Below are 26,657 nucleotides of genomic sequence, written 5' to 3' on the forward strand. Positions count from 1 at the left end.
CAAAAAAAAAAATCTGTGAAGTCGGGCAAAGTCAGAGAAAAAGCTCTTAGTTGAATCTTTGTTTGGGATAACAGATTCTCAGCTGTTTGTGGCCCATTTTTATCTTGCTCCACTGACAAACAAGAGAGAGAGGGGTGAGGGGTAACAAAGCACAAGACACATGCAGGCTACTGCCTTTCAAAATCAATTTTATTTGAATTCACTTCAATATCGACAAAACCATTTAAATGATACAGCACTGACTGGACATTGTTTTTGATTATATAATTTTCTTTGAAAAGCAAATACATGGTAAAGTTACAAATACACTGTGGAACAAAAAGGTCAAGTCAACTATATGTACTAAATAAATGTATCAATAAATGTACCAAAAAATAAAAACAACACATGTAAAAACATAAATATCAATCAAATGTGATAATTTATTAAAATATTTTATTACCAGAAACTATATATAATTCTAAATGCAATAAAACTCCAATTAAAATTCAATGAGTAAACAAACAAGTCACAATTTAAGTGTAAATAATATTTCATAATTGTCAGTCATTTGAAAATAAATGTCCGTACATATTTATTAATATCCAGATACAGTCGTTATAGCGGTATTACAGTGAGCTGTGTGTGAGTGTGTGTGAAAATGAGACCAGTCCCCTGTTCCTGCTGAACTGAGCCAGCCGACGTCACACACTGATTATCAGCACAGCAGGCACAGGAGACTGACCCAGCAGGGGGTGAGGTGGGGGCAGACAGAGGTGATTACACGCACGCACGCACGCACGCACGCACACACACACACAGAAACACATACTCGCCGACAGAGACACCACACAGACGGGGAAGTTAGACAAACACACAGACACACACACCAAACCACCTGACACGGATGCTCATGCAGAAATCAACAGGTGGAAGCATAAACAAAATATGAATGCAGACACAAAGTCTCACACACAAACACACACATACACACTGAACCTAAGAGACCCTGGCAGCCACGGATATGAGATGACGACATGAGATGACATATTGCTTGCCCTAAAGGAACAGGAGCAGTCTTCGACACTAATGAGACAGCTGACATTTAGCAGACACAGACACACACTGAAGCTGCACACTTTCACCTAATTCAACAGATTACGAGTTATTACCAGAAGCTTATAGACAGCCGTACCTGCTCCCATATACAACCCTCTTGGCCTCTCACGACACAATGGTGACCACACATGCTGTCGACCTTCAACACATTCTGTCATGGTAGAAGTGATTAAGTGTGAGCGTGAGATTCACAGGGGAATTAAAAAAAAAAAAAGAGTCCAAGACTGAAAAATCTTGCAAATCAGAAACAGACTGTTTTGAAACACAGACACAGAGTTTTCACACGTTTACTAGCACTGGGAGACATTTGACACATTGCTGTCAAATTTAAGTGCAAATTTCAACAGACTTTCTAGGAAATATACAAAAGAAAATGTTAATGCATCAACTCTACAGTCTCTTACCATCTGATTGGAATTGACAAAGTTTTACTTTTGCACTGGTTGCTGACACGCTCATCTGAAAGTGTGGCATTGATGTAAAGAGCAGTAGTTTGATGCAGTGCGGCGTCTCCCTGACCTTTCATCCCCACCCAACCCCACCCCAGCCCACCCCAGCCCTCCTCCAGCAGGCTGCAGCCCTGTGGCGGCAGAACTTAACCACTGTGAACATGGCAGAGACTCACTGTTCACATGTGGGTTAAGTCCTGCTGCCGCACAGCCAGGTTTCTTACCAGCAGTGGTTCATGACAACGAGCGCGTTCTTGGGTGTGTTTGTGTGTGACTATGCAAATCAGAAACATGGGTGTGACTGTGTTGAGTTAGCAGATTAGTGCGTGTCTCTGTGCGTTTGTGAGAAAAAGGTTGCGTTCTTTCATGTCAGCCATTGGAAATCCCTGGCAATGTGATTCAGTCCTGTAGTCTCAAAAATCACTCTGCCAGGAATTCCCCTGGTCAACAGAGACGACTTGATAGTTTTGCGGTGAGAGGAAGACTTCAAAGCATGCGCAAACACAAATAGTAAATACCGCAGTAGACCTCCTGCATCATTGTCACCTCTCTTACTAAAAATGTTTCCCCCCCTTTGCCTGGTTATACCTCCATCCCATGTGACAGAGCGAGCTGTCAGAGTATGTCTGATGTGCTACATCTTTGTCATTCACAGGTCACAGTCACTGTGCTCTCTGAGCCGTGTGTGTGTGTGTGTGTGTGTGTACTGTGGGCTTGTGGTTCTCGACAACTCCCAGACTTCACGTGGCCTCTTATAAAAAAAAAATAGCTTTTCAATGACAGAATGGAGAATTAGGTTAGAAGGAAGTGGCCAGTCAAGTGGCACTCCCTTGAAAGACGTTTGCCCCGCTCTGCTCTGCTCCTGCCCCTTTATCTGTGCCCCTTGTGTGGAAAAAAAAAAAGTAGTTCGGAGAGCACTGGGCCGTGTTTCCTCTGCTGCAAAGCTACTGCTAAATCTCTTAAGAAATTGTCAGGAATTTTTTTATGTTGTGGTTACAGAAAGTGATACTGTATTTATGTGTTATTGCTTCTTATTACTGCCTGTCAAGTGGTATCAGGTAACATAAAGAAAAAGAAAAAGGACAGGCGCACACACTCGTCAACCCCGAGGGACGACATATTACCGTGAATTCCTTTGTGTTGAATTATACTTGTCTGGACAGGACACATTTAAACAACTGAATGTCATTCCAAGCTGTAGATCCATGCATGCTCCATACTGTTCTGCCATCCTCTTCACGTCTCTTTATTTTCAGCCCGGTGAATATTCCACCATGTACAACCTATGAGTCAGTGAGACTCTTTTGGGGAACTCCAGACTCTAAATAAGTGTTAGCCGTCTGTTGTCACTGTGGGCCTGCTGGAGAGCTGAGCCAGGGACACGGCGCACTTGGGCACTATCACCAGTGCTGTATCATTGTTGTCGCAAATCTGTTGCAGCCAGGTTGGAGAGCTCGGGGAGAGGTTTTAAAAATAGGACAGAACCTGCCTCCTATTCTTGGTCATGACTTCAAGAAAGTTCAAAATGCTACTCAATGAAGCAACTTGTACTCTGGACTTAAAACTCGCACAGATTAAAAACTCTGTTTCATGTGCAGATGCTTCCTAGTTTGCTCCAGGCCAATGTTCTTTCTTTTCAGCCTGTGGTTCAATCAACCAATAACATCAAATTACAACTGCTCAGAACACACTGTGATTTTGGTGCTACTGGCAAGAAATTAGAAAACCGCTGCTCCTTCCTCTGTCTGGTCCCTCTTTATGCACTATATGAACGTCTCTCTTTGACTCAGAGTACAGTAAGGTAACATTGTGCCGCAGCTCAGTTTTACTAAGCATTTTTTTTGTCATTCAGTACATGGAAGATGAAAATAGTACAGTAATACTTTTTTGTAGTAGCAGTGGATTTTTTTGTGTCTTCATAAATTTAGTTTTGTTTGTATTAAATATGTATCCCAAGCGCCACCCTCTCTCCATATGGTCACAATAAGACATGCCGTCTCCAAAAAAAAGGGAAAAAAAAGAAGGTTGTTTAAGGTCCCAGCACCCATCAAAGACAGCATGCTAACTCCTCTTTAACTCCTCTCCTCCATCAACCTAAACCCTCTATCCCGCCATCCTTTCATCTGGCAGTGGCTCATCTCGTGTGTTATTTTCTCTGCCTTTTCATCTTTTCCATCGGTTTCTCTCTTCCCCTTTGCGTTCCCCCCGTCAAACCCGCAGCCGTTAATGTCTATGAGCTCATTCCTTCCCTTTCCCTGTAATGACGGCATTCTGGTTGACGCACACTGTCCTAGTCCAACACCTCACCTCAAACACTCGCTGCGAGGATCTCAACATGTCTCACTTTTGCATTTGGCCTTGCTTTTTTTTTTTTTTTTGAAGTATCCAAGCAATCCTGTTGTTACACTCTCAAGTTGGTTGTTTATTATGGTTAGAAATAATCATATGGTTCTGCCATGTGGGCTGCAACTCACTGGCAGCTCATGATTGTGCCAATGTGCTGCATCCTGATGGAGGCGTAGAATAGGAAAATTGAGCGATGATCTCCAGCAGACGTACCCTAGTGAAGTCAAAGTACATTTCTAAGTGTCTTCATGGCTTAGGGCCTTGTGTGTGGGTGCTTTGATGGTTTTAGGGTTTACAGTTTACGCTACGTGTGTGTTCTATTACGTTTACATTCGTACGCTCAATGTATGGAGGTCCAAATGTAGACGTGGCCACTGGCTGTTTTCTCTCTCCTCTTCAGCCAGAGTTCAGAATTGACATTGCCGTTTACACAAGGGCACACAGTTAAGTGGAAAAGCCTCTGTTGAGACAGCTGGATCTCAACCCCTTGTTGTTTCAACACATATCTTCTCTCTCCCTGTGCCCCTGTGCGTGTGTGAGTGTGTGTGCTTGCACTCGCACTCACACAGATGCATTAAGGATTGCACACATGCTCACAGGCCAGACAAAATCTGCTTCCATGCACAAAATATGCACAGTATCAATAAACAAACACAGTTATGTCAGTGGGCTGCCGGGCAAACATGGCATGTGCGTTAGCTTGGTTCTCACCATAAACCAGGAAGAGTACAAATATATATCTGACATCATTCACACCTCCAGGCTGTGAATCTCTTCACAGAGCAAACAGTGAGCAGGCCGACCAAAAGGCTGACTCTGCACTGCTATTATAGCTACACGTTAATAATTATGCATCAGACTTAGATATATGTCATTTTTGTATCTTTCCATTACATCAGAGAATTTCACAGAAGGCAGTTTGTTTCCAACCTCAGCTTCATGTGAAATCAGTTTGTCTTAGTCTAATGGCTGGAGACATTATGTCAACACCAGAGCACAAGGGTTACAATAACATCTGAATTCCCTTCTTTAAGTGTAAATATGCCACGTTTGCTTTTCATAATTGCTGTCGTATCCATTACACCTTTCAAACACACTCGCCCTGATAAGTGAATCACTCTCGACTTATGGAGGGAGAAAACGCACCGTAACGACCAGATCACCTTTGTCCAAAAAGATGGAGAGATGAGTGTGGGGAGGAAAGACGCCTGACGCAGCAGAAACTATGGCTGCATTTCCTCTGCAACTTTTTTTTTTCAATAGCGTTTTCAGTTTCCAATATGATTAAAGGATAGAAAACGCAGTGGATGAAGCAGGTAAATAAGGCCATTGGATGCTAATTCTGCTTTGCCTCAACTTTAGAATCAGCGATACAACTGTAGTGAAAATGCAGCGCACATCCCACTGACTAAAACCCAGATCTTTGAACCTACACACCTTTCACAGAACCACACCCTTGTGCTTTTGCAACCAGACGGAGCATGTGTATGTGTCTGGGTATGTGCGTGCATGTGAGTGAGATTGTATTTGTTTCATGTTGCGTGTGAGGGCGTAATTATTGCTGAGGCCGTGACATTCAATGACATTCAGACAAGGACTTGCACTCTATATGGGCCTTCTTCTCTGCTGCACTTTCCCTGAATCAAAGGGGAGCGTTGGTTGGCTGGCCTGGAATCAATGGAACGTGCCACATGTGGGACATTAGGCTGAGAATAAAAACGTATTTCCAACTCCAGATTTAAAAAAAAAAAAAAAAAAAAAGAGAGAGAGAGAGAGAAAAGCTCAAAGTCTCTTTGGGCTGTAAAGCTAGCCTCAGCAGTGAAGAGCCCAGCCCAAGCCCGTGGTCCGCTCCCAGTGCGTGTAACCCTATCCAACAGAGTCGTTGCCAAACACCCTTACCACCACCAGCCCTGTACTTAGTGTACAGCCGCCCTGCTGCCACTGAAACACACACACAAATGGATGCAGAAATTACACACACACACACACACGCACACACACTTATTCCACTACGCCACGGTTTCCTGAGCCTAGGCCCATTCCTACAGATTGCTGCTGGGCACACCCACCCACCCAGACACCCGACCAAAGCCAAAGCTTGAGTGCAAGATCCCCAACTTTCTCTCCTCCTTCTATTCTCACTTTCCCCCATCTTTTCCTCCATCCATCCATCCGTCCGTCCATCCATCCATCCATCCGTCCATCCGTCTGGCTTTTCCTTGGTAGTTATTCCAACATAATAATTCCTCACTGTGAAAGGAAGAATAATAATAATACCGCAGCCCTGTCTCCACTCTTTCCCATGTCCTTTGGCACAGAGGTTATCTGAAGTCACAGTCAGTCGCATAGATAGCAGAGCAGCAGACCCCCCCACCCCCCACCCCCCCTCGCCTGCCCTAAATTAACTCATTATTATCTTGTCTTTCCTCTATGCTTCAGCCTCATGCCGCCTCATACCCTCCCTCCAGCTCCATTTTCGCCTTCCACTGCCCAATTTGGCCTATGCCAGTGCTCCCAGAGGGGAACCAGACAGGCGGACAGGAAGACGGAGACAGCCGGCCCTGAACTGTAGCTGAAACTGGGTTAGCTACAGTAGCTGCTGGATTCCCTTCCTTTCATGGAGGTTTGGGAGCTCACAGACTTACAGGGCCTCTGAACAATGAGAGGAATGTTTGAGCGGCTCCGGCCTCGCTTCACCACTACCATTACGTCTCTCGGCTGCTTTTCTAGAACTTTTTATGACCTCTATTCCCACTCTTTGCTGCCAGCAACACCCCGCGGAGAGGCACACACACTGATGGACATGTAGACACACATATAGATGACACACATGGGCCGACGGATGATTGTGAGCAGACAGTTGCAAAGGAAGGCAGACAAACGGGTAGAGGCAAACCAGTTATGCAGTCAAGTCATTCAAACGGGAGGTGATATAATCCTTCAATCAAACAGACACGCAGACAGACAGACAGAAATTAAGCCGTCCCATTCAAAGGAACTATTTACGTCTGACCTTTGTAATGGAGCTGGTCCACAGTGGCAGACCTCAGATCAGGGCAATATTCCAGTGCCAATATCACAGCACATTTGAACAGCAGACACACATTACTCTCACTCCGAGTGATCGTCTATCCTGATCAACAGGTTGCAGGAATTGCTGCGAAGTGAGTGTGAAGTGCCTCTCTGTGGAAGACCAGTGGTTCAGGACACAAAAAAAAGTCAAAGAAAAGTGTACAGATGATTTGCCGCATCATAAAGTCATAAAACAGTAAAAAGGCAACAATAAACCTTTGAGAGGAGACAGACACGATGCTGCACCTACCTGAGAGAACAGCTTTAACTCCTTTCCTCTGTCTCATGTTCACTGTCCTCATGCTCTCCAGTGTCACACTCTAAAGTTGAACTTCACAGTTGTCGTCCTCTCTCTCTCTCTCTCTGTCCCTCTCTTTCTTCCTCTCTCTCTGTCCCTCAGTGTTCCTCCGTATCTCCCACTCTTTGTCTCTCTTGTCAGTCAGTTTCTCCTTCGGCTGTGCAGACAGGAGTGTGTGTGAACGCAAGTGTGTCTGGCAGCCAGACAGGACGGTGAGAGTAAGCGAGTGGGCGGGCCCAACCCAGTGCAGGGGATTCCTTTATGACGATGTCAGAGGAGAGGAGCCCTCCCCTTCTCTCCTCTGCCTCCCTCTCTCCTCCCCTCCTCTCCTCCCCTGTGCATGGCTGAGGCTGCTGCTAGAACACAGGAAAGGGGGCAGGGAGATAATTGGCCGCACAGCTGCTAATAAATGAGCAAAGGCTGTTTGAGTCAATAGCAGGCAGGAAGAAGACAGCGCTAAATGTGCAATGTTCCACTGGACAAACACACTGAGATAGTTTGTTGGACCATCTTGTGTGTTGGAGATGCTCTGCAGAGAAATAAAACTGCAAGAAAGTTGTGTTTTTCACCTCTTCAAGCAGATAGTGATCAGATCAGTTTGACAGTGATCAGGGCGATTACATTTCTCATAGAGGCCTGAAACGCTTTTGATATGAGCACTCTCATTTCCAATGTGAGCTTTCTTTATCTCGCAATGCATGCTTTTGTGAGAGTACTCATGTTTTGTTTTTTTTAATTTGTGTAGCACTTTTAAATTCTCAAAGCAAAATGAAAAATGAAAAAGCAATTAAGAAGCTTAAAAAATGTAAAATCATGGCAAAAGTTATTTTAAGAAGAAGAACAGTAAAATGCTGCAGATGTTTTATCAATCTGTGTTGTTTTATGCTGCAGTCTGCCGGGGAGGCAGCATCAGACACAAGGATGCAAGACAACTGGACAAATTTGTGAAAAAATCAAACTGGCTCTGTGATTGGAGCCAGATTGGACACACTGAGGATGGCAGAGGCCATTCTGAACAACTGGGATCATCCACTTCATAACACCTTGATGGACCAAAAAAAACAACCCAAAAGAAAATGGCAGTAGTGGATGGCTCCTCTCTGTTTGGTGCAGGACGGAGAACTATAGAAGATCCTTTGTACCTATACAGCCATTAGGCTTTTTAATTCTTCTGTAAATGCTAGATGAGCTGACAGACAAATGAACTTACCCTTGGGGATTAATTAAGTAGCCTAAGTTTTATCGTATCTTAAACAACAACAGTAAGTTGTTGCATTAAAGCAAGTGCATTGAGAATTAAGAAGTAATTTGGTTTAGCTTAAATCAAATGAAAGCTGGGGATCTTTCCGTAAATCTAAATCTGTGCACATCCAATGAGAAGTCAAGGATTTTCACACTAAACACACATACATCCATGCTAAAACAGGTCTGTTAAGACTTAATCTGATCGATTCTACAGTGGTGAACAGTGTTTACGCTTAAATTGGCGTGGAGTGGTCTTGTCTCATGTTTGGGGGAATTTCAAGCTGCATTTTTATGTTGATTGAGGGACTTTAAGTGGGACAGAAGTGCTGTGTTATGAACGAAGCAAAAAGAGATCAAGCATTACCGTTTTTTCCGGATCACCTAAATCCAGACAGAATTTCAACGTGGAAATTGTTCCTAGAGTGAGACAGATCGATGCATGTGAGTTAATTGATACGCTTTTAAGTTTAAAATTGAATGTGCTGCAGTGCACGTGGTGACATAAAAGCCCTTTTTTGTTGATAAAGGATATAAAATGATAATAAAGCATCAGTTTATAGAAATGGTGTTTCTTCTAATGAGGAAACAGCAGAAACTTATGTTTACCAGTGCTGTCCTGGTTTTATTTGTGTGTGTCTGTGTGTGTGTGTGTGTGAGGTGTCCATGTTGGGTTTGATCTGCACCTGTCAAGCACAGACCCCCCGCCCCCCCCCCCCCCCCCTCACCTCTAAAAGAAAAAAGAAAAATCCCCCCAACAGAGAGACAGTAACACGAGCTTCTGAGAGGGGCTATTAGAGGCTTTACGACTTCCCCTTCTTCCCCTGAAGCCTCTGGGTGTGTGTGTGAGCGGCGAAGTTCTGCACAGACAACCACGCCCCTGAGAGAGAGAGCGGACGTCACACATTCCACACACACACACACACACACACACATGCACACACACTTAACGCGTCTCTTAGCAACCCATACACTCAAGCTCAGAGAAATGAGTATGCCAGTAAGACACATGACCGCGACACGTCGTTCATCTTCGAATGGGATAATGTTTTGTTTATGGACCTCAGTTTCTATGTTGTCTTCACTGGGGATTTACAACTTTGCATAACAGCCAGAGCTGAATGGAGAGAAATGAGTGCCTTCACTTTTTGATTGTTAGTTAGCAAAGATTACATGTGGTATATGAGCAAAGACAGAGCCGAGCGCTGCTTCATAAATCGTACATTTCTCTTTCCCCCTCTGCTTCTCCTTGTACATGTCTCATTTAAAAAGTTATTGATGGTGAGATGAGCTGGATATTGTGAAGAGTTAACTTGGTTGTTCGTGAGATAAACTGTAAAAAAAGAAGAAAAAAAAGTTTCCATCTCCATTCTGTGGTCAAAAACTTGATACGTTGCGTGCACAATCCTCTCTTATTTTGCCTCCTAGACATCACAATTAGCATATAGCCACACGCAGCAGTACTGTATTGACTGAGATGACTGATGTGATACCATGCTGAGCAAAGATGTTCTCTACAACTTACTCATCACTGGAGGAACATTTTCAGTTCAAGGTTAATACCAGTTCTTTCAGTGTGTCTGGAATATGATCCAAAATAAATCTGGTATGAAAGTGAAAAAAAGAAAAAAAAGAATGAATAAAAGAAGCCGTATCTTGCAACTTTTTCACCAATGCCAAGTTACTGTGGGCAAACTCTGGTGCACAGTGTTCTGCAACCTTTCCTGCTGGCAGCGAGTGTAGTGGTATTTGGAAAACTGTGGTGAAAGAAAGCTCTGTGCCTCTTCTTCACCCAAGGCCATGATCTGTTCTTTATGGTTTTGTGAAATATCATCAGCTCTATGGAAAGCAGAGTGATATGTAAGCATAGTTGTAAATGTTCTCACTGTGTGTGCTTCAACTGATCAGTCCACCGTTTTCAAAAGATAATAGTGACAGGTGGACCAATGGCAGTGCATGTGTATAATAAGAAGGCCATACATTACAACACCGACCTTTAAGCCCTCTGCTGACTGTGGATCATGAGCTCGTCTGAGGCTTGTGAGTGAATTTTGTGGAGTCATAGTGCACTTGTGTCATCTTTAGTTAATATTTCATTGAAAAATACAGTATGTCTCATAGTATGTCCTCCCTTGGTGTTGTGCCAGACAGGTCAGAGTGCCGACCTCTGCCTTTAGTGTGACCGTGTGTGTGCGTGTCTGTATGTCCATATACAAACATGTTTTAAAACATGTCTTTATTTGTTTGCTCTCACCCACTATATACTCTTTGTTGCATCCGTTTCAGAGCATTTTGGCTGTGTGTGTGTGTGTTTGTGTTTGTACTGGTGTGTGCGTCAACGGGTCACGCCGGACATTCGGCTGAGTGACCATCTTAGACAGTGAGTCAGACGACAGTAACTGACTCCAATCTGGGCCACAGGGTCTGGGAAGAAAAAGAAAATCAACTTCCATTTGGTTGTCATGGTGAGTCAGATCCAATTATGCAACAAGCAGTGGAAAATGGTTTTGGAGAGAGAAAGAAATGCAGGAGAACGAGAGAGGGAGCTTCTAGTGGTGCCAGCTGATCTGAGAAGTATCAGCGTCATTTAACCAGACACGCTGGCTACAAACACACTCTTGTATCTATAGGGAGACAGAAAACTGATCACAAACATTCCTCCTCAAGGGCACTTGTGTTTTTGTGATGTTTTTTTCTTGTTTAAATGGAAATAAACAGGCTGTATTATCTTGTGTTAACCTAGACCAGTATAACAAAGTACCATAGTCACTACATGTGGATATTTTCTATTTAAAAAAAAAAAAAATCAGTGTCAACATATTTTGCGACAAATGTGTACAGCCTGGGTGATAGAAAAACTTTAATTATGGTGAAACTATACAAACACAAAATACACCCTTACTGACATCCTTCAGATGAAAATAGATGAAAAACAGACTGACACAGAGAAAGGCTGATTGTTTCCAGTTTATTTTTTGCAGTGGCGAAGACAAGAATGCTGTCTGAGAGCGTTGGAAATGCTTTCATCAAAAAACCAACAGTTGTTAATCACCAAAGATCTTCAAACCCCTGTTTCAACAATTCATGATTTTCCTAAGAAGTACCAAGCGCCCCATGGCTTCATTGAGCAAGTGCTGATGTGGTTCACCGTCCATATTATTAAGATTAATCACCATCCACTACAGCACCGTTTATATGATTTGTGGAGTTAAAAATGAAACTACTTTCTCAGCAAACAGAACAACTACAGGTCTTGTGGAAATGTTACCTCTGCAGCAGCACAGGTACACATGTCATAATTCATCAAAGCTCATTTCCAAAACATTTTACCTGTGGTCTGTTGTCAAAGCCACTGCAAAGTCTTCACCCTCCTCTGACTGTACTCACAACAAAGTCTTGACTCATCTATGGACTCGTCTCTTTGCCAAGCTGTGACATTTAACCTGTGTTGACTGGTGATGATGTTACTATATATCATTTTTTTTTTCAGCTTTATTTGAACGAACTGTGTGAAATCAGCCTTAATGTGGAGAGTCCTCTCAGGTTCTCCACAGCTGGAATTTTAGTTATTAGTGTAGTTAATGTCAATGGGATTTTAAGGTTTTCCATTCTCTGGATCAGAACCTGTTAGATCAGGTTTATTTCTGTTCCCACTAATGTGTAAATACTCTGGGTGCTGAGTATTTTTACTCAGAAGTAGGCCTACTCATCCTGGTACCGGCAACCTGTAAACCCTTTATCCTCCTCCTCCTCTTCCTCAGCTACACCCTGAATTAGCAGCCTCGGGTAGTTCTCCCCCTATTCCCGGCCTCCTCTTCCACCATCCACCCCTGACCCAATCCTGGGACATTTGAGGTCATCATAACATTTCTGTACCTCATTCATGCTGGACGAAGTCACTGGAAACCAGTCCAGCACTCGGTCATAAAGTCCACTAAAAGACCAGCATGAGCTCAAAGCAGCCAGTTATAGGGAGGCTCAGAATGGATCCACTTGACTTTGACCGGGTCTGTCCTTATTTTCTTTTTTCCTACACTCTCTCTCTCTCTCTCTCCCTCTCTCCCTCTCTCCTACCTCTCTGGTATTTATGTATTGGCAGTTGCCATGGAGACAAGACACACAAACACTGTGGCAGTAGACAGGAAGTGCTGTGGAACCACAATGGCGTCACTGCGGCTCTGTGCTCTCGTCTCTCCCTCTCCCTCTCTCTTGCTCTCTCTCTCTGTCTACCCCAGCCAGCATGCATGCTATTATCCTTAGCAAGCTGTACAGAGACCACACTGCTCTCACTCTCCCTCTCCCTCTCTCATTTTTCTCATTATTATTAGCATTGCTTTTTCAGCTGTCTCCCTCTCTCCCGCTTTCTTCGGCTGTACACCACATTAGCTGCTTTAGTATTTGGAAAATCACTGTCTGATTTGCGGTGTCTGGAATGCCTGGTGTTAGTTGATGTGCTGAAAAGCTGTTGGGCATCGACCGTTTTAAATGTTCAACCTGTCTACAGGGCGTTCACTGTCAAGAAGCTACTCCCCTGTTGGAAAACTGGGTCAAGAATGTGTGTGTGTGTGCACTGTATGTTTTGGAGTTCGTGAGAGGCCTGTGAGTGTGAATCGAAGCGAGAGAAACATCAGCGTGTGTGTTGGATTTGAAGTAAACACACACACGTACACACATGTGTAGGTATTAGGGTGCCAGATTGTGTGCGTACATTTGTACACGTGTGTGTGCTTGGTGTGTGATCGGGTGAGTCAACAGGTGAATGAGTAAGAGGCAGATATAGCGAGGCGAGTGCCACAGAGCCAATATAAAAAAAAATGTGTGTGGTCCTATTGCAGACTCTTACATCAGACGGGCATTAGTGTACAGTGTAGCCTACATCCCTCCTGTTCTCCCTCTGTCTTTTTTACACATCCCCACTCTAAATATACTCCTCTGGAAAAACCCCTTGAGAAGATACCGCCCTCTCCTACTTCACATGCTAAAAATATCCAGCCCAGACCACCTTTACAACCCCCCCCCCCCGCCCTCCTTCTCATTCGCTTTTCTTCTGTCCCGCTCCCCTCATTGACTTGACTTGACCACTGCCTCTCTCACTCTTTATTCTAATGACGCCTTTCTTTTGTTTTCTCCTACTCCTCTAACTCCCTTCTCTGACCCCCTACCCCTCTGTTCATCTCCTTTTCCTGGTTTCATCCATCCATCCATCCATCCATCCATCCATCCATCCATCCATCCATCCATCCATCCATCCATCCATCCATCCATCCATCCATCCATCCATCCATCCATCCATCTTGTTGTTGGCCAACCAGCTGATGGCCCAGCTGGACACTCGCAGAGCGCTCCAGCTGTCGTGGTCTGGTTGGTGGTGAAACCCGGTGAACAGGCGAGTTCTCAGGAAACGAAAACACAGAAAGAAACAGAGGTGGATTTTCTCGAGGTGAGCTCATAGCACAGAGGCAAGAGGGAAGGAAAGATTAGAAACAGATATGCTCAAGATCGCGGTGTCTTCTCTCAATCTCCCGCCTCTCCGTTAGTGGGTGAATAAAGATTACCAAGGGTGTAGGTTTGGTCTGAGAAATGTGGGATGAGTACAGTACAAAAAACAAAAGACACAAGATTATATAAACAATCTGCGTGCTTATCCCCGCATTCATAACATTCAAATAACAGAAAACTTAAATACATTTATTATGCTCACAGTTGATCAAAAATAGACATGCTATTTCTATCTTATTGAATTTGGGCATCCTTTAAGAAGAAAATGAAATTTAAAAAGATCCATTAAAAATGTTTCTGGACCAGAAAATCAGTTAACTTGGATATCGTTTTTCCATCTCTGATGTGTGTCCAGGTCTTACTGTTGCATACAGCAACAACAAAGTTTGCATGTGGAGTAGAGCAGCTGGTGTGATGAGAGGATGATATATTTAAAACAAGAGTGGCTAAGGAGAGTCACTGCTGCGCTGAAGCTCATCACTCTGAATGAGATTTTCAATACTTACTTCTACTTTTCCATTTCTCCCAATCCCTCCTTCATCACTGTGAACATTAAACCCTCTTTGATTGCATTAGTCACTAGTTATAAGCTGAATGCAGCTAGTAGTGTTGGTAACGGCTGCAAAAACAGGAAGAAGAAACAGAAGTGACCCATTAGGAAAAAAAAAAATTAGAATGAAGTAAAGTTGGACAACGTGTCCTGAGGATATGTCCCTTTCTTAGCGTTTAAGGAACTGATTAAAAGCAGCATACTGTATGTGTAAGACAGTCATTTTCTGTGTTTATTTGTGTCGATCAATGAGAGAGGAAGCCTATCTGTAGCCATATGGTGTTTCTGTTCCTCCATTCAACCGCTGACATCATCTGGAGTGACACACGGCCGGGTGACTTCCTCTCTCCCATTAATCACTTGTGTGTTAACAGGCACACACGCTCTCCCCAATTCCTGTACCCTTTACAGCCCCGCACCACATTCCGCCCTCCCTCGTTAGCTTCCCGGCTCCAGCATTAGCCTCTGTAACGCTCTTTCCCAGCTGTTCTGCCCACTTAGCGGTGACCTTTGACCCCCCGTGTTTCTTCCCTCATAAAACCTGCCACCTCCATGCCGTGTGCCTTCTCCACCTGCTGCTCACCTGCTGCTGTGCGTGGGGCAGCACGATGTAGATTAAGGGGCATCTGTTTTGAGGCTTGTTGGGAAAACACAGAGACATTTTGTCTTTATCTGGGGCGCTTGTTTCACCTGCGTTGCGAAACTGAAAAAAAGAAGAAGAAAAAAAAAAGAAAAGCAAAGTGAAGTGAAGCAACTCAGAGCCGTTGGAGGGCAGGTGATATTTCTGGCATGTTATCTCTGGTGGAGATAAACTTGACAAGAAGGATCAGCAACGCCGTTCTCTGATTGGCTGATCTGAGCTGAACTTCAGCCATTGGAGATGTAAAAGGAGGATGAAAGTAAGGGAAGACGTGGGGGTTGGGGGGGGGCTTAATTTGAGTTAATATGATTCTAATTTAGATATAGGTGATTACTTACTTCTGTATATTACTGTATTTTACTATGATTGTGTTTCACAAATAATCTTACAACTAAATTTGGTGATGTGACTGAGTTGAACTGAATGAAAAATGATTAAAACCAATGACAGAAAGACACAGAGAGAGTCATAAAGTCACAGAGTGAAGGTCAGCTGTCAGCTTTGTGATGTGAAGTGATGAAAACTTTCAGTTCAGCGACATTTATGAATCTCTAACAGCACACAGATGCATCTCGGCAGGGAGGATGAGTGGTCTGCATGGTGGTCTCTTTTCTGCCACTTTGTCAGGAGCCATATAACACATGTTTAGTGCGGGCTAAACCACGGCCTTCTAACTGCACGTGAATCACAGCCGAGACACACATAAACCTGCAGCGTAAATAAAGCTGCAGTCGTCTCATCACTTGAGGGCCTCATCAACTCTAACTACAGGCAACAGGTCATGGGAAAATAAACCCGTCAGTCAGAGGAAACAAGAAATGACGAACTCAAGAATAATCAAACTAGTCATTTTCACAGTGCATTTTGCGACTGACTCAGCTCAGTTTTGGTTAAATTTTCCAGTTTGTCGCCCACAAAAAGGTTTGCAAAATTAGATAGTTTCGTACTTTCTTGTGCACGGCCAGGTCGCCCTCCCACATGTTTAGGCGTCAGACAATAAACGGCTGGTTAAGTAAGTTAAGCCAAGGTGTGCACAAACTGGGTGTGTCTGTGTGTGTTTCCGCTACCCCCACCCATGCAAAGGCTGCTCTTGGGAGAGGGTATGTGCCTGCACTCGTGCCCTCTGGCTCCTCGGCTTCCCTCCATTTTGGCACATATACACTATCCCTGTGCCCTGCCTTTGCTCCTTTTCCTCTTTCTTGCTTTTCCTTTTGTTTGTTTCTGTTTTGATTTTTCTGGGTTTGTACAATTTCTCAAACTCGTTCCCCTCTCTTTTCTTTTTTCCTGCCCTCTCGCTCTCCCTCTCTGTGCTTGTTGGTGTAGCTGTCCTTATTTGGCTTCCCGAGTGAGTGGGAGTGTGAGTATGAATGTGACTGTGTGTATGTGTGTGTGTGTGTGTGTGTGTGTGTGTGTGTGTGTTTCCTCCTGACTGTGAGTCACTGCTTGTCTGACTCACAAGCACTAACAAAAAACACACAGTTGCCATGGGGACGAACCCCCCTCCCCCCCTCTTCCCCATCTCTCTCTCTGTCTCTCCCCCTCCCTGTCAGTCTCTGGTTTCTTTCTCCTTGTGGGCACCGCTGCATCCCGGGCAGCTCTGGCACTGTTGATTGGGTGGCACTCTAACTTGGGTGGGATGGGACTGGGGATGTGGGATACTGAACATGGTTGGAGGACAGAGGAAAGAAAAAATACATTAAAAAAATAAAAAGAGAATAAAAACTAGGCTAAACACAGGTAAAAAATTGTTTAAACTGAACTGAACTTAAATTAAAGTCCAGGAGGCTGCAGGGGAACAGGAACCTAGGGTGCGTGACAAGCAATCATCTATCATCAATAGTAAGTAGAAATGCCTGCAATGGCTGAGACAGGCTAAACAGAAAGTGCCCACCTGTGGCTCTATTCTCTGCTTCTGTTCTTTTGCTTTTACTGCTCTGAAATTGCAGACTGCTTTGAACTGGGCCCGTCCTTTGATGTGCTGGCGTCACTGCTCGGCCTTGCTATAACCTCCAGGGAGCTTGATAATTTGCCCACGTGTGGCATTACATTTCGACAAAGATCAGGTAGGGCACTGGATGTACCCACAGCCTTATGCTATCAAGATTTGGCCTACTTCCTGGATGCTAAATGCTGGTGGTCTGCCACCTAGTGGACAGACACTCTTTCGTTATAGTGTTTTTCTTTTTTCTTTTTCTTTTTTGTGTTGTTTTGTCTCTCAAGTTGTTGTTGAATTGTAGTTGTCCTTTTTTGGTTGAGTGTGAACTGACTCATAGATGTGTTTCAGAAATCTATGAGCCAGGGGTGGAAAAAGTGCTCAGATCATTTACCGAGGTGAAAGTAGCAACGAGACAGTGTGAAAACAAAAGTCCAAATCAATTCAGGCCTACGATGAAACTTATGAAAAAGTGCAAATGTATTAACATCAAAATATTATTCAAGTAACAAAAGTACAAGTACTTACCCATTGTGCAGAATGACCCATTCACACAATTGTGGGTGGATTATAGGCTACAAATTGATTCAATTAGTTTAATGTTACATCTAGTAAAGCTACAGTCAATTTTCATTTCCTAAGTACTGCTGGGAAGATTGTGAATCAATGAAGTCTAATTTTAACCCATAGTCATTTATTTGTTGATTTTGGTTTATTAATCAAAATCTGCAAAATTATTCTAAAAATGCAGCTTTGTAAAAAGAGCATATTTGACAGGTACAATGACATGGAATAACTCAATTAAAGTACAAGTTCCTCAATACTCCTCTTTTTAGACTGAGTAAAAGTACTTAGTACTTCCCATCGCTGTGTGTTGTTGAGAGACCCCCCCCCAAAAAAAACTTTTAAGATGGTTTCAAAGCCAGTTGCCACTACTACTGCTACTACCACTAGCTGCTACTACTACTACTACTATCATCGGATGAGCACAAGTGCCCAAGTACAAGATGAATATGTAGGCTACCTGTGGAATGTGCTTTATTTTTGGACTAAACTACCTTAAGGGTAAATGCAGTAGTTAAAACTAGCTCCATGTTAACTAACTACATCAAATAAGGTCATACATAATCAAAAAGTGAATTTGTCTATCCTACAAAGGCTTTTACATTTTTCTGATACAACTTCTGAACTCAAGCGTCATTAAAAAATCGGAGTATTTCTCCAGCGCTGTCTATTTAAGAATCAACATATCAATTATGCTGAAGATGTAAACGTAGATAAAATACAACCACAAACTGTTCACCACAGGCAGTCAGACAATACTGTAACAGTACAGACACACACTTTCCTTACCTCCTTCACTCACAGATTCACACACAAACACACCAGGTTTGACCTCCGTTTAACCTTTGTGTGGTCTGAAAGCTCACAGCAGCTGGCTGGTGGAGGACTCTGAGAACAGGGTTGAAACTGTACGCCGACATAATCCTCGGCGAGAGAGACACAGAGAGGGCGAGGGTTGAAGGGGAGTGAGAGGAAACAGGAGCAAATGAGACCAATAAAAAATGAGGAATGTGAGAGAAAAAGATCAGTCGCAGACAGTTTCAGTCCCACAAAGACGTTCAAGACAAAGTCGTCTGAGAGAGTGGCAGGAAACAAAATCACAAGTGCTCGAGGTTCATCAGGACAGAAACACAGAGGGTAATGAGAGTTGATGACAACAATTTGATATATTCAAAAACGCAATTGTCACACTTTATTGAAAAAAATGCAACCTGCCATAGATACTGTATGTTTTTACTGTATATACATGCTTTTCTGTGACTGTGACATACTGAACCCGACGACACACACAGACCTCATGCTCTTCAGAGATGAGTCAAGACTTTTAGCGTGGGCTGTGTAAGATCAAACTAAGGGTGTGAATAGGAACCAAAAAGAAAAGAAATGTTGTTCACGTCTCTCACTGACATTTCCTCCAACTTGCAGCCCCAACTCGCTGTAATACATAATACCGACACAGCCAGGGCTAGCCAGTGGCGTGGATATCTTCTGTGCACACACACTCAAATGTGCGTGAGTATGTGTATGACAGCTGTCTCTGTATGTGTGTAATAATCCTCAGTAAGCTCCATGGCTCCCACAGTCTCTTTCACTAGATCCTCCAGAGCATCTCTGACCTCACTCTGCACGTCCCTTACACTCAGTCCAACCCTCAACATGCTACACACACACACACACACACACACACACACATACAGACACACACACACACACACACACTGCACCTTTAGCTAGTTGCACTCTTGAGTCTTAACCTAACATATGCTCCTGCCCCCTCATTTAATTAAAGGAATGGTCTGACATTTGGCAAATATGCATATTCAATCCATCAGAAAATCCACGCCGCTCTCACTTCTGTGTGGCGAACACAAAGCTACACTGTGCAGCAGGTTAGCTTAGCTGAACTGGGAACCGGGCAAAACAGAGAGGCAGCCTGGCCCTGTGCAGCTGTGATGAAACCAACACTTTTAAAGCTCATAATTATAACATGTAAAATGTGATCCATCTGTACAAAAGCTGTTGACTACAAAGAAAATGTGTCAATTTTAGTTGCTGGTAGTGGATTTGGTTAACTTTACACAACAAATATGAGTATTTCCCAAAACTTAAACTACGATATCCCTTTGATGTGAAATGTACCACCAGGCCAATTCCACCCATCAATGAAAGATCTTAATTTCATCCTTTCACCATAAAACTTCATCAACTGAAAGCTTTAGCACCTTACTTGACTGAAACATTCCTTCTAAAATTATTCAGTTTAATTTTCTGGAGTTATTCCTTCATGAAGACTTATATGTAGTCTGTACAATCTCTAATACTGACTCATTAGTAGTTGGCTTCCTTGCCAGCTTTTAAATATTCCTTCCAGAGCTGCTTATAAAATCACCCCAGCTGTCTGCCTTCACATTTCTCTGCCAGCTTCCAATCACAGTTAAAAATGTAAAAATAACATAACAACAACAACATTAAAGTAAAATCATCCTTCATGTTACATCTGAGTAATTACTTCCTTCCTTCAGATTGACCTTTGCCACTTAGTATAAATCTTCAAACAATCTTGAGCTTCCTTCCTTCACCTAAACTGAATTAACTTCTGATTTGGGTACATTGTGAGATGATGAATGACATCAGGATAAACATCAACTCTGTTCAGTCTAACTGCCAAAAGAGGCTCCTGTTTGTGGTGTAAGTTTGCCCCCTGCTGTGCACATCAAGCTCTCCACAACGCAAAACTTATTCATGATGTCGCTTGCCCTGAGAAACCTCGGCGTTCCTCCATCGCTGGGTTCCAGTTTCCATTATTTGCTTTATGAAAATATTCAATGTTAGTGGTGCTTCCCTTTGACGTGCACGTGTGCACTGGAGCATAATCTGGGAAAAGAGGTTAGTGGGTGATACGTGTAATATCGACTCTTTCTGGATAAAGCAGGGCTGATCTAAAAGCGGTTCGGCTGGTGTGTATCTGGGCTTGGGCTGATGACCTCTTAATTATCTCAATGTAAAAAGTACAAATACATATAGAATACAATATACATAACCAGTACACACAGGCATCCTTTTCTTTGTCAGTGGTTATTATCATACATCCCAGCGGGCTGGAGGTGGAGGGTCTCGGCTCGTTCACAGTGATCTTCTGCCAAGTTTGGGCCAAAACTCCCACAATGTCCACAATCATTTATGTCACAGTGTCCATAAAAATATTTTAAAATGCAGCCCATGGTGATGGGATACTGTTTATTGGTACTTTTTTTTTTTATATATACCTTTTAAGTATAAAAATAACCCCCATGTGTTTGAAACAAGTCTCTGGGAATAGGGAGGTTGGGGTGATTTATTAGAGAAAATGTGAAAGGGATTTAGGCAAATTCGTGAAAACCTGTCTGCAAGGCTTCCATGTGATACAAGTATGTGTCTTTGAAGCTTTCTGGGATGAACCAGTGTGACAACATCTCTTGCAGTCAGCCAACACTTTATTGTACTTTGATGAGGAAAAAGTAGCTGAGTCTCTGAAGTGGCTGAGAAAGTAAAAATCCATTGGACAATTTATCCTTTTGTCCCTGTATATTCCAAGAACAAATGATCCTCTTTGATCCTCCTCATTGAGTCATCTTAGTTGTTTCATAAGAAAAAAAAAACTGATCTGTGTTAAAAGAGGGACGTTCTCCCGCCTCCACGTGGATGGTTGCAGACAGCTCTGTCCTTTGGTCTCTGAAGTGTCCTCGGAGGGTGGACGTCTCAGAAATTGCTGAAGAGTTCGTATTTCTTCATCCAATCCATCTGCGGCGCCTTCTTCTTTTCTTTGGCATGCACCTTCAGCTTTTCCTCTGCTGCCGTGGCGCTTAGAGCCAGGCCCATCTCAGCAAACGGGTCCGACAGCCGGCCACCCTCATCGTCCGCCAGCTAGACCGGAGATAGAGGGATTATCGGAGAGGGAGACAGAGACAGAGAGGATGAGAGAAACATCTTTTCATGTAGAGAGAGCACCAAACACAGCATCACACATGAATGCCCACACCCACCTGTGTGCTGTTGCCCTGGCTGCTGAGGTCGGAGCGCGTCGACCTGATGGACTGTGTGGTGGAGCTGCCATTGATCTGAGGGCTGGGGGAGCCGTTGGAAATGGACGGACCATCATAGTCTGTGAAAACAATCACACAATGCATACAAATCACTGTACCCTCCATTGTAACATCTTTACATAGACGTTATATTCAAAGGGATGTCGTCAGGCAATTGACAAGTCATACAAGGTTTGTTGTAAGTCTTTCCTCTTTATTACGTAATTCAACGGAGGATCAGGCGTGATTTTCTACACTGGATTTATGCAGCATTAGCAAGTTTGGTCACACTATCTTCTGTAATTTCCTCATAATTTTTGAGGAAGTGTCAGAGAAAAGACGGTAGTATGTCACTAAGTGCTAATTATAGCAGGACCTATGTAAGACTACTGGTATGTGGAATCGTTTTACATCCTTTGGATTGCCTGGATAACCTCCAATCTTTGAGTTAGTGCAGCTAAATGTGAAAATAATACAAATACATTTCCACAAAGAAGTGAGTAATCATTAAATGTGTCTCTTTTCTCAAGTTCTCACTCAACACAACTCATCACTGTAGAAAATGATGAATTATGGATTTCCAATAATATGCCTAGGTTTACATCTTGGAACAGTGCATCCTGGAAGTTCAGATTTGTATGCAACAGGCCTTTTTGGGGTCATGCACTCCTACCTTTGAGATGACTGACTGTGGGGATGATCCCTCTCCTCTTGAAGTGTTCGTCTGTGTCTGGATCCACAACCAGCAACCAGGTCTCATCCCCTCCTTTCTTAATGAAGGCCACCACCTCTGCATGACGCATGCCCTCAATGTTCACGCCATTTACCTGAGGAACACAGATACAGAAAGTGTTCAGACCCCCTCCATTTTTCACATTTTGTAATGTTGCAGCCTCCTGCAAAAATGTATAATAATAATAATAATAATAATAATAATAATAATAATAATAATAATAATAATAATAATAATAATAATATTTTTCTTCATCAATCTACATAATCACAAATGGGAATTTCAGATTTACTTTTGATAATTTATATATATAAAAAAAGGAGGTACTAAAATATTACATCAGACCCAGATTAATTTACATTAAATGTCTCACTTCCTGCCACAGAGGCTGAATATGTAGACAACATCAAAACATATAGGCACGGTCTGCAAACACTGCCCCAGCAAGAGCAATGGGCCATCTTCATCTGTATTTCTAAATTATAAACAAGCAAATCCAATTTATACAACACAAACCCTCTCCAGATAATAGAACTTGCACAGTTTTTCTCTGAATATATCGCCTGACCTGAGAGAACCTGTGTCCTACCACTATTTTTTCACTGGTGACTCAAGTGTATAACATGCTGATAGCCTGTGCACACAGTAGGGGGAGCCATGCATCAACATACTGATTATGGTCTATTCAACATGGCCCGAACCAGTCCACATGATGCTGCTCTAACTCCTGTTCTGAATTGTGAACATTTTCAACAGAACAACTTGTAGCTCGAAGATAAAATGATCTACGACAGAGAACTCCTCTTGAGTACTTAAATACAATCAGTCATAGGAGCAGAAACAGCTAAACAAAGGGATATAATGAATGTGTGTGTGTGTGTGTGTGAAAGTGACTGACTGCCTATTTGACAGTATTTCTGGTTAGCACAACACAATAGCCTGTAATTGTTTGGTCTTATCTAGATGTTGCATGCATGCTGTGTTTCAACAGCTTTGTCTAGACTTTGGCTTCTCTGATGCAGGTAGCTTTGCACCACGCCAAGTTAGTGTTGGTACACAATCAATTATTGATGGCTCTCCTGGGCTCTAGGTAAAGTGGGGGTTTCAGGTGTCAGAGCCCTGAGGAGGAAATTGTTTAAAATTCAGTGCTTATGATCAGAAAAGAAGGAACCAAGCAGACGTGATGGATGTAAAATACAAAGTTGAACTTTTCTGTTATTGTGGGGGAAGGAAAACGGGGGTGAAATAAGCGTATAGGAAATAGGACTGAAGGCAAATCATTTAGATGCAGGAGAATTTAAATAAATTTGAGGGAAACTAGGAGGAGGAGGACAACAGTGTAAATGAGATGGAAGAAACATGAAGAAAGTGTGGGATCACTCTCATCCTCTGACAGACAGACAGACAGTTTGATACAGCGAGTATAAACATCTTTGTATTCAGCCAAACAACAGGTGTTGTGTCATGTTTCACAGCCCTTCATTAACAGTCCATCCCACACAAGACAATACACTCCGGTTTCTGCTCACTGGGATAATTAATACATGCTGTAGGAAAAGTACAGAAGCTTATTTCTCATGGGGTTATTCCCCTGGGAACATATTGATACTAGAGTGTGTGTGTGTGCATTTTAGAGTCTGTAATAGAGTCTGTCTCATCGCAGTTATGGAGCGCCCAGCCACCTGAGGCCCACAGGCAAATTTTTGATGTTTTGTTTGTGTTTTGTTTGTGTGTGTGTGTGAAGACTGGCATCTAGAGACTACTGGGTTTGCTCATAATAAATCTAGTTAAAAGCATGCTAACATCTGCAAATATGATGCAGGAGATCTGTATGATTTGAGAGATGTGGTCTCCAGTTTTGCACCATAGAAACAAACCAAAACCTCACAGCAGACAGCAGCGGCAGCAACATGGGGATGGACAAGTGATTTACATGATGAGCTGAACTGTTTCCTTCTGAAACTCCAGGATATCGTACAAACTGTTCCAGATAAAACAAAGCATGATTCAGCAACTGTATGGCCTATTTGTTGGCTAGAATTAATCTGATTTTGGTAGACAAATTAGTAGAAATTTAATGTTCCCAGAATAGCTGTCGTGTTTTTTTTTTCCTGTGGAAATTGTGAATGGCGAATGGGAACGGTGACTTCTCAGCCAAGTAACTACAGGTCATCCTAAATGCATATACAAACCTTTACCATAATTCATCCAACATCTGATGAGACATTGCACTCAAATCTACTTGTAAAACTACATGTTTACAATATACACCACATGGAGGACAAATCAGATCAATGAAATCCCAGGGATTCATCACAGCTGGCAAGACATTTAGCTAAAAGCAAGAGGGGTCAATCTGTGTGAGAGGAAACCAGTGTCTCATCCCTGTGGAGCTGATTTGTGGGCTATCGCGAACCCCATTAGTTGCGTATGGGGGTACAATAGGGAAAGTAAGTGCGTCCCGAGTTTGTATGGCCTTTGATGTCACACACACTATTGTGATGTTTGGGGTGCGGCGTACGCACGGTTGAGCTCAGACAGAGCGGAGAGGCTGATGAGGCGTTCACTGGTGTCAGTGCTTGTGCCAGACATTGGCAGAAAGCTGAGCTCTCATCATCATAGCCTGTTACAATGTGAGCCGCTGATACACCTCCAGTGTAATGGGGCGTGGTGAGAAGAAGACAGCGAGAGACAGCGAGTGAGAGAGAGAGAGAGAGGAGAGGGGGATCTGTTATGGTTGTTCACCTCTCCATTGAGCTGCTGACAGATAACACAAGCGCTGTCTTGACGCATGGGCAGAGATGGTTGCGATTATCAGTGACACAAACACACCTGCACACACACAGCCAGCTCAAGTCAACAGGGGCTCGGATTTTTCAGCCCAAACAAAACTACAGTAATGCACTCGGATAAAAGTAATTGAGCTGGAACGAAACCAGGACACTTCAAATCTTGCCAAGTAAAACTTCCCAGAGGAAATGAAAGAGAATTACAACACAAACACTTAAAACACATTTCCTTTTCACCCATACAAAAAAGTTATAAACAGGAATAAATAAAGCAAATTGAGACATAATGAGAAATAATATGAGGCGGTGCTCAGTTTACATATTTTTAGACTCTTCCACAGTATGTTGATCAGAAACAACTAAACTAGGCATGAAAGTTTTTTTTGTTTTTTTACAGATCAATCAATTAGTCAAAGATTTTTAGTCTTTTGAATAACCTAAAACACAAAAGAGAAGGAGTTCAGAAATGTTGAAAAAAAGTTATATAGTATAAGCCTATACGTATTTGAATTTCAACCCTAAAACTAGCAGTAAATACTGTATGTGCACAGTAGCCTAGTGGAAAGCTCCTTTAATCAAAGTGAGTTCGACACCTTCTTGACCACTTTCTAACTTCACTGTGTGTTTCTCAGTTTATGGCACCACAGTGACCTGCTACAGGACATTTCCACACTCTCATAAGGTGTCTAATGTTGCAGAGGAGCATCAGGTCATCACTGTCCTGTAGTGCCAACACTCTCGCTGCTCAAGTGTGAGTTACAACATGCAGCTCTGCTTGATCCTGGTTACATGACCATGTTAGTCAAAATAGTTGGTGATGCCATAGATAGATAATCGAACATTGTGTATGTCATGTAATTTGAGATACAACATTAATCAGTAAGCTCTAGAGAGGTTAGGCTACGTTAGCATTTTCCTTTGCCTTTAACTGTCAACAAAAATGGGTCCCAAAAAGTCAAAGTAATTCCTTGTATATGTTTGATCAATAGACATTCATTTCAAACATGTTTGTGGTTTGCATTTGTTTGAAATTTGTTTATTTGGATAAAACCCCTTGAGATGTATCATCTCGTTTTCTCATTCAGGAGACCTGAAAATGTCTAACCTTTCTACACTGTGCAAAATCCTCCAAATTGAGGAGATCCCTAAACTAAACTAAACTAAACTAAACTAAACTAAACTAAACTAGTACTTACCATGCACTTTTACAACTCTTCTTGCTAAGACATGGATATTGTTTTGTTGTTTGTTATGTTGCTTACATCAAGGTCCTGTACTGCTCTGAAGCTTTAGTGACATTCCTAACTGGGTTGCATTTGATAAAACTAAGCTTCTGCAAAATGAGTAAAATGTAAATGTTGCTTGGCCTGAGTTGTGGCCTGG

At 42.8% G+C, this 26,657-nt stretch overlaps 1 protein-coding gene across 1 annotated transcript in view; it reads right to left on the bottom strand.

Annotated features, from left to right (window-relative positions):
- Positions 1 to 18,851: 18,851 nt before the first annotated feature.
- Positions 18,852 to 26,657, bottom strand: part of LOC310990258 (Na(+)/H(+) exchange regulatory cofactor NHE-RF2) — a 32,673-nt gene continuing 24,867 nt past the window's right edge. Inside the window, exons 4-6 of the mRNA XM_083977564.1 lie at positions 22,426 to 22,579; positions 21,714 to 21,832; positions 18,852 to 21,594 (exon numbers count right to left, since the gene is read on the bottom strand). Coding sequence (XP_083833690.1) covers positions 21,430 to 21,594; positions 21,714 to 21,832; positions 22,426 to 22,579 — 438 coding nt within the window. The 3' untranslated portion in view covers positions 18,852 to 21,429. The remainder of the gene's footprint in view (positions 21,595 to 21,713; positions 21,833 to 22,425; positions 22,580 to 26,657) is intronic.

This window comes from Trachurus trachurus (assembly GCF_905171665.1).
Source record: "Trachurus trachurus genome assembly, chromosome: 8".
Taxonomy (NCBI): domain Eukaryota; kingdom Metazoa; phylum Chordata; class Actinopteri; order Carangiformes; family Carangidae; genus Trachurus; species Trachurus trachurus.